The sequence below is a fragment of the Austrofundulus limnaeus genome, unplaced genomic scaffold (assembly GCF_001266775.1).
Source record: "Austrofundulus limnaeus strain Quisiro unplaced genomic scaffold, Austrofundulus_limnaeus-1.0 Scaffold1375, whole genome shotgun sequence".
Classification (NCBI taxonomy): domain Eukaryota; kingdom Metazoa; phylum Chordata; class Actinopteri; order Cyprinodontiformes; family Rivulidae; genus Austrofundulus; species Austrofundulus limnaeus.
In genome coordinates, this window is record NW_013953777.1 from 1,304 (window position 1) to 10,620 (window position 9,317).

The window sequence follows — 9,317 nt, forward strand, 5'->3', positions numbered from 1 at the left end:
AGATAAGAATAAGGACATCTTTGTCCACGAGCGCCTCAGAAGTGGATCGGTGTGAGCAGAAAATCTGGTTGGGCGAGTTAACCGTCTGAGCAGCACAGAACTTCAGGACAAAGAGATCCTTTGACTTGATTGTTTCCTCACAGAAAAAAAAAGCCTGGCTTGAACAAAAGAAAACAAATCAACAGAGTTTTAATTATCAACATTAGAACAAATGGAAGAGATTAAAAACTCCTGACTGGAAAAGTAAAGGTGTTTTCTTGCTGTTTTAGAGCCTGTTCTGAGGCCGTTACGCATGTTTAAACCAGAAACACGGAACGTTAAAATKCTTTGAATTCTCTGAAGGTTACCAACATGAACCATTCTGCTGCAGATCAATGATGGAGACTTTTTGCATGAAGAAAGCTGGGAAATGAGGTCAAATGCATCATTTGGAGGGGTATCTTTGTGAATATTGCTGTTTCTATTTGAAATCRAGCCTGTTTGTCAGACGGGTTGCTCCTATCAGATCCAAAACCTGAGATCTGCGCTCACTTTTTGATAAAAAATACAAGCAACACAGCAGGAGTTGGGACAATCAAAGGCGTTATCTGTTGTAAGTGACAGTCGAGATGATGAGAAACATCAGGTTATCCGATGCTTTGGTTTGTTTTCGGTTTACAAAGGAAGGTTGAGCACTRGAAAGATCCAAACTCATCCTGTAGAAATGCTATGAACAGCTATGAAATACATGCAAAGTCATTAGGTTTCACTTTATGATGTCTTAACCAAGTCTTCCGCTGAATAATTCAGTTATGTCGCAAAACGGTGACCCGAGGGCAGAGCAAAGACAAACAGGTGAAGCTCCAACCATTCCCAAGCAACAACAAAGGAGAGTAAAGTGCAGGACGGTTGGCGCGCAGGGTGTGCCGGGGCTCGTCTGTCAGGCTGGACTACCTGAACCACATGGCTGCCTCTGACTTCATTAAATACATGACAGGAGCTCAACGCTGAGTCACTCACTCAGGCCTGCAGAGACTCATCAGCGGTGAAGTCATCTCCACCACCGCCGAGGGTGAAGACACCTGACGATGGACGCTCGTGTCGAGTTGAGACTCATTAATTTCTGAGGGAAAAGGAAAYGTCCGATTTTTGCTCTAGAAAAAGAAAAACTCAAACTTTTTATCATAGTACCAAACGCAATAAAATGTACACGGTTGTCTGATTTAAAAACACACTATGCTGTTCATCTAAAAGAGACAATATTTATAAAGTTGCATGTTGAGTGCAGCTCTGCGAAGAATAACTGCTGCTTTTGATACCAGATTTACTAAAAAAATATCCACGGAATTCAAAAACATAAAGCACAAAAAACATCTGCATTTTCTTTCTTATTAATCATGTTTGGACATGCTCCTCCTGCTGCCATCAGGGGGTGCTAAGGCACCCTCTGCACCCCTACTTCCCACAGCATTAATCTGCACATTTTTACTGTTTTTTTTTTTTAAATTTCGGAGCAGATTCAAAGCAGCATATTAAGTTGGCTGAACTCTGCAAAATGTCAGGAAATGTTTCTGAATTTATAGACAAAAAACTGTGATCAACTAATCAAAAATGCAACAATTTTTTTTTCCGCTCCTGTATTTTGTTGCGCTTTTTTCATATCCTATCAATGATATATTTATGTAGGCATTATTTCATGTTCTGTGTTGCAAACCAATCTTTTATGGTGTTTTTTTATTATATTTATGAGGTCAATTCTCCTCTCCCTGTGTGTTTATTCATGTATTGATCTGTCTGCTGTGGTGCAGCCTGGTTGTCTGGGCGGGGTCTGCACATCTGCACACACAAGTGCCTTAAAACCCCGGCAGCATCTGGATCGGTCGTGACAATCTCCTGGATCTCCAGGTGGGTTTTCAGCCTCGTGGAGCAACCCAGTCTTATTCCCTGGACCAAACCTAAAGTGGCGCTTCACTCGGAGGCCGCAGCTCTAAAGATACCGGCTGTATTTATGTCTGTGACCCATTTCTGAGCACATCAGGTGCCCAGCGTGCAGCAGCCACTGCAGAGGGGAGGATCCACAACGCAGCCTCTCCTCAAGGACGAGCTTTCACCTTCAGAGCAGCAGCTGGAGCACAAAACCTTCAAAATAAAAACTATGAATCGAGCCGTTAAAAATCATTTTGATCAGAGTTCAAATTTAAAAATCGGCATCAAATGCTTGAGTTTGGTGCCAATTTGATGTTCGACATGAATAAAAACCAAAAGACTTCAAGTTTTTATGCAAATATGGTATAAAATTTTTAATTATGCTGTTGAGTTCGTGCTAAAAAAAATCAAAACCAGAGAAGCATTGAAATCACAAAGTGACATGTGAAATATAAAGTACAGCAGTGCAACTTTTTTCTTTTTTTCATTGTTTCTTATCAAAATAGAGGTTTTTGTGGCACAGAGGAGCAAATTTTCCAAACAAGAAACCACTCCCGGTTCTATCATTAACAGGAGGAATAAGCTATTATTTACAAAACAATATGTACATCAAAACAAACTGGATGCTCTCCAGAACTCTGGCAGGCAGAAAGGCATTCACGCGTTATAAAAACAAAGATGTCCACTCATCCAGACGGCTACACAAGTAAAAATTTTGCATCGCAGCATACCAGCTAATAAAACAAAACAAAACAAAAAAATTATCTGTCCCCGTGTTTACAACTAAAAATAAAAAAATGTGCAAAGAATAAAAAAAAAAAAACAGCACTGAGATCCAACTGAGGCTCCGCCCCCTACCAGGCTCCCAGGGTGACAGTGGAGTTAAGGCCCACAGCCATAGGATCATCCAGAACTACAATTCACAGCTATGTACATGAGGCATGTCGCTATTTAAAACGGATAGCTTTCCAAAGTGACGGGTCARGTGAGAGGAACGGTCCTTGATGTTTCCGGGCGGCGCTCTCACGAGCGTTTGAGTTCTGATAATCTGCGGAGGAGCTGCTGCTGCCGGGACCTGAGGCGCTTCTTCTCCTGGAGGTTCCGCCTCTCCTTGGTGTGCAGCTCCATGAGGTACTCCGTGGCCCGGGTCAGGATGGCCACCTTGGGGGCCTTGGCCGCCTCCAGGCTGGGGATCTGGTCGCGCAGGGCGAGGAAGCGAGACCTGAGATCGTTCCGCCTCTTCCGCTCCAGGAAGTTGTGGTTCTTGCGGCGGTCCGTGTCCTCCACGTCCGAGCTCTGCGGCGTGGTGTCCGAGGGGGACGCCGGGCAGGCGCGTTTGCCCCGGGGCTCTTCCTCGTAGTCGTCGTCGTCGTCCTCCTCCTCCTCCTCGGGTTCCGGGTCGCTGTCCGGGGAGCGGGCGGCGTAGTTGTGCTGCTGCCGGTGGACGGACACRTGGAAGCGTTTGGGGCAGGGGTCGGCGCGCACCGTGACGGTGACGGGCTTCCTGACGCTGAAGGGCCGAGCTCGCTTCTGCTTGCTCTCCACGGTGACGACGTCGATTTCCTCCTCCTCGTCGTCGTCGTCTGTTCAGAAAAACAAACTATTAAAACCAACAAAAAAGGTTCACAGCAGGGCGACACCTCACATGTTTCACTTCCCAACAAATCAGATCGATGCAGCCAAACCAGGAAGTGAGCAGGAATTACGCAATAAATATTTAAATGAGGGGGGAGGGCTTGTAGAAATTGTGTCAGTGGATAACAGCAATAAATCAYCAAGACAGGGGCCCCTTTACCGCACCCTGGTTGTGTTGCAGCTACAGATAAAAGGAAGGAGGGGAGTTCACCTAGAAGTGATAGGGGCGCGGTTTTTTTAAAGCATGGCTCCTTCAGAGGAAGCATGAGGCGCTTTGTCAGGAAGAGGAGAGAAAAAAATCCCCATTTGAGGAGACTTTGAACTGGATCACCCCTCCTGCTGCACTGCTCTCCAAATAACCCATTGTTAGTGGTCAATATAATCCGGGCAGGGCAGGGCGGGGTGCTCTTAAAGCATGTCTGCTTCCTTACCAGAGGAATCGGAGCGGGACTCGGAGCCAGACGACGCCGGCTTCCTGCAGCTGCTCGCGGGGAAGGTGAGGACCGCCGCGGGGTCGAYGCAGTCCGGCGGCGCGGAGGGGAGACCCCCCGGCGAGGCGCACTGCGCTTTGCTCGGTCTGACCGGCGCCGGGGTGGCGCACGGCYTCCCGCCGACCTTCTCCGGCGGCTTGCTGCCGGGGAAACTGCTCCACATGCAGTCCCGGATGATGTGCGCGCTCAGGTTGTCCAGCAGCTCCTCGGTGTCCGGGAGGAAGCGTCCCTCGTAGTCCTCGTCCTGACCCAGCACCTTGGTCAGCCAGCTGAGCTGGTCCCCGGGCGAGAGGTAGAGAGCCGCCCCGCTCAGKGTCCGGTGGGGGGACATGGGAGGGGTGGGCAGCAGCTCAAACTTTTTCCATATGTCCTCGCTGGGCGCAGTTGACTTGTAAAAATCCTCCTCCGCGTCGAAGTGGTCGAAGAAATAAGGCTGGAAACAGTCAAACTCCATGTTCAGGCTGAGCAAATCCACTTTAATCCCAGGAACGGAGGTCCTAAAAAAACAGGCAGAGGGGCACAGTTAGACACGATCCGTCCCAGATATCCTCCTAATGGGACCCCCTCGTCCCGGAACAGCCGGCTTCAACAAATGGGACACATTAATTATTGATCGGGTCTTGCGGATGCGCTCTTTGCAGTAATGGCTGTTTGCGCACAGAAGGAAACGACACAAACTGATATATTTAGCTCAGATTATTTTTAAAACGACTCACAGTAAAGTTAACCAGAGAATTGAACGCGCAGTGAAGCGTTTCCTGATTTAATCTTTGTTTTGAGTTTGCCTAGAGACTTGGTTTTAACCTCACAAACAACCGTTTCCTCGTTAGAAACTCAGAGAAGCATTAAAGCGACTCACCGGATCTCTGCAGAATTTAAACATGAAAATCCTCCTGAAGCTGACCAAAAAAAACCCTCTGTTCCAGCGGGAGAGATGTAGAGGCAGGTTCGGTTGAACAATAAACCCGTAACTTAAATAAAAATAAAAGAAAGATAAATAACCRGCGGCTCAGACGCACAGACAGCAGATCCCCTCCTCCCGCCCTCACAATAAAGAGCCACACTGTGCGTTTTTCGCGCCAGTCAGAGATCCTATACGGCGGGGAAAGGCGCAGGGAGGAGCCGCAGAAATGTCTGCAGCGGCCGCACATCCGGGTAACACCCTCTTTGTGCGCATCAGAGGTGCGCGGCCCCGCCCAGGGCCGCGCCACAGATGTACAGCTCTGAAAACAAACATTTTTTTTTTTAAATTCATGACAATTTTACAGTTTTTATTATTCTTAAAATTCCCCACAGTGAATGTTAGACTTTGTTCACAAATAATAGCAACCGAAAATACACAAAATACATCAAAATATAAAATAATTAACATTTTTCTTGACGTTTATTGCAGTATTGAACCTCATCAGGTCATTTTTAACACTTATTTTATCATTTTTAACACTTATTTTATCATTTTAACACTTATTTTTAACACATACCTTGAACACAAACCATAGCACAAGGTCTGAGTCTCTGCCTTTCTGTTAGCAAAATATCTCATGCAACAAAGAACGGATTTAAGTAAATTTTTCAGGAAACATTCCCTAAGTGTTGGCCTACAACTCTTTAACTTTTGTTGCCAACTTGATACATGGAAACCATCACAGCTGATRGAGCTAACAGAGCACAAACGTGGCTGTAAATAAAATTGTTTTGCACAGATGGAGCTAAAATTTGGTGTGGCTGTAGCTGAGCATTGTCCACAACACGAAACCTAACCCACTAGTCATTGCACAAAATCTTAGACTAAAAATTCAGCATTAATTTTTAGCGTCAAAGCAGTCTGTCTGTTAGCAAATTATCATAAACCAACGGGTGTCTTTTAATGAAACTTTTTTTAAATATACACCAGATAAAAATCTACAACTGATTACATTTTGGAGTCAATCCAATTAAAGATGGCCGCCATAGCTTATTAGCATTAGTTAGGGCAAAATGGATGTTAATCGTTTAGTTTAATAGATGCTGAGATTAAATTTTGTGTGGTAGTAGCTGAGAATATGCATGGATAAAATCTCATAATATTGCATGATATTGTGAAAACAAAGTTTTGTTCAAGGTTTGAAACGAAAGGCAGCAAATCCCTCAGCTTTTATTTATGTATTTATTGATCATCTTTAATTAAATTAACTAGTGTATGACATGACATTTCTTGACTTAATCCATCATCTTGTTTATTATCTTTCAAAATAATGTATTCTTTTTTCTTATTTAGCACTATATTAATATTTCCCAAACACAGAATATAAAATACGAAACACTCTGAGTCAGACTTTGACTCAGAAGTCAAGTCGAGCCCCGTTTGACGTCTTTATTGTCCAGTCTCTGAATCAGGACAAGGCTACAATCCTGTGATGTAAAGTGGACATGTGTCAGCCCYGACACCAAAGATTACGTCCAAGATTAACCTACTTCTCACTAATCTTGTTAAAATTAGAAGAATTGGGATTTAATTGACCATTTCAGACGTCAAAAGGCTTCTTTTCATTATTGTCGACCGTTTCTACGTCAATTTAAAGAGATCCCGATTAGTTAACATTAGACTTCATATGATAAACATATATTTAACTGTAATATAAAGACTGTAAAAATACTGTAGGATGTTCAGTTTTTATAATTTTTAAACTAAAAGTTTAAAAATACATTACACGGACGGGGCCATTTTATTTACACGCAAAGCATTCTGGGAAATTGATGACATCAACTAGGTCATCGGCGCAAGGCTGCTAGCGAGCTATATCCACCCTGAAGATTAATCTTGGACAATATCTGACGATCGACTCTTTTAAATGAAACCAGAGAGCGTTGACAGAGAGGAGAAGGTAGAAATGACTCAGCCTGTAACTGAAAATATGGATGGAGGACAACAGAGCTGCTTCATGGAAGAAGAACCTCAGCTTASCCTGTTAGCTTTAGCGTTAGCCCTGATGCTATTACCATACATACGTATTAGCTCAGTGCTACATATTTTCCTCTCATCACTGAGGTCCTCCATCCACATGACAGAGAGAGGAACACAAAAATGACTCAGCTGCAACTGAAAATATGGATGGAGGGCCTCAGTTTAGCTTGTTTGTTGCACTAGCGCTGAGCTAATACATATAAGGCAAAATAGCGTGAGGGTTAGCGTGAAGGCTAACAGGCTAAGCTGAGGTTCTTCTTCCATGAAGCAGCTCTGTTGTCCTCCATCCATATTTTCAGTTCCAGGCTGAGTCATTTCTACCTTCTCCTCTCTGTCAACGCTCTCTGGTTTCATTTAAAAGAGTCGATCATCAGATATTGTCCAAGATTAACCTTCAGGGTGGATATAGCTCGCTAGCAGCCTCGTGCCGATGACCTAGTTGATGTCATCATTTACCCAGAATGCTCTGTGTGTAAATAAAATGGCTCCGTCCGTGTTAAAATATATTTTAAAGAATTTACAAAACTAAACAGCCTACAGTAATTTTACAGTCTTTATTTCACAGTTAAAATAAATGTTTATCAAATAAAGTTTAATGTTACAACTAATCTTGGATCCCTTTAAAAAGGCGTCAGAGCTTTTTAAAGTGACGACTATGATGTGAATGGATTTTTTTTTAACTTTCAGAGAGGAATCATTGGATGAATATGCCTGCAGCTCATTGTTGAACCCAGTTAATCAACATTATCTATCGTGAAACTATCCAATCCTCAGTGAGTTTTCACAGAAACTGACCTAAAAGCTGGTTGTGCTAGTACCTGAGAGTCTGAAAGTGTTCAACTCTGGCAGACACAGTGACATGCCTTCCTTTAAACATTTAAATGATGATGTTAAGATGTCAGATAACATCTGAAAAGTCAGTTAAAATGTAGATTAGTTGCTGAGTTCTCATTTGTGTGAACAGTTGTGGATTTTGAGAAGCCGGGCCTGAATTTGTGTCACAAAAGCCCAGAATTCAATTTAAGCAGTCCCACATTTCCATACGGAGCTCCTCGACAAAGAGCAGCTCCGCAGAGTCTCTTTCATGAGCTTTATGTCCCAAACTCTGAAGTGTTTTCACTTCGCTGGGTGGCGTTTTGTTGTTAAACCCAAYACAAAGGAGCACATCAGGATGCTGACACTTCTGCAAGTTTAGGTAAACACTTTTCTTTTATTTTAAGAGCAAGTTTCAACAGCTGCAAACAAGATTATATCCTAAACAAACTCAACTCTTCTTTACAGGCCTCGACAGCAAAAAGGACCACGCCTGTAAAAGAAAACCCTGACCTGAAACCCTCTCATTACCTTAAACCCAACAATGACACAATCAAGAGGTGATTATCGGGAGACGTGATTGGTCCGTGTTTTGTCTGGAGTCGCTTCACGCTGGTCGGTGAACAGAAGGTTAAAGTTGAGCGGCGTCTTCCTGGACAGAGGTCAAAATCATCCCGCTAACGTATTGATCCGTTCCTCCAAAAGCTTCTTTAATTAATCAGCTCCGCGAACAAAACAAAAGCTGCGGGATCAAACTGGGCCCAAATTAAAAACCACGATTAGTCTTTGAGTCTTAGCTCAAGTTCCAGATTTCATGTCCCTAACAAGATGCTTAAACTTTAGAGCAGGGGTGTTAAACTCAGTTACACAGGGGGGCTCAAAATGCAAAACTTGGCCCAAGCTGAGGTTCATTTTCTGTTCATATTTCTCCTAAAAATGCTATATATCTATTTTTATAGAAATACAAATGACCTTTTCCAAATTATGTTTTATGACATAAATAATCTAACAGATAAAGAAAAATATTTTTTTTCTGATCCAGTTAGTTCGATGTTCTGTCAGAGGAAACCAGACTGTGATATGATCAAGACGACAGCGTTTTTCAAAACCCCACGAACGAGTTGAACAATCATGAACCTCTCTGGGTTTTTCCAAATCTGCAGTTTCTCACAGATCAGTTCTGGATTTGATTCAGTCGGTGTTTTAATGTTTCTGGCAGGTTTTCTGGGAGCAGCAGGTGTTTGTTTATGTTTAGACTTGGAAATTAGGGGAACAAGTCCAGTGTAAAAAGGAGGTCATAAACAAATGAAATGACAATAAACTTTCACAGGGGTGTTCAACTCAGTTACACAGGGGGGCTCAAAATCCAAAACTTGGCCCAAGCTGAGGTTAAATTTCTGTTCATATTTTTCCTAAAATAACTATCTATTTTTATAGAAATACAAATGACCTTTAACATATATCTTAACATATATATCATCATATCTTAGAGATACAGTTTATAACAATCCAACAAATTGGGTAAAAAA

The 9,317-nt window shown here is 43.0% G+C and overlaps 1 protein-coding gene across 1 annotated transcript; it reads right to left on the bottom strand.

Moving 5' to 3' along the window:
* Positions 1 to 2,255: 2,255 nt before the first annotated feature.
* On the bottom strand, positions 2,256 to 5,267 carry LOC106535171 (protein L-Myc-1b; the record flags this gene model as incomplete). Its single annotated transcript, XM_014032110.1, is given in 3 exon segments — positions 2,256 to 3,488; positions 3,972 to 4,528; positions 4,891 to 5,267. Coding segments are annotated over 2 exon segments (1,074 nt in total). The 3' UTR covers positions 2,256 to 2,928.
* Between the last annotated feature and the right edge of the window lie 4,050 nt (positions 5,268 to 9,317).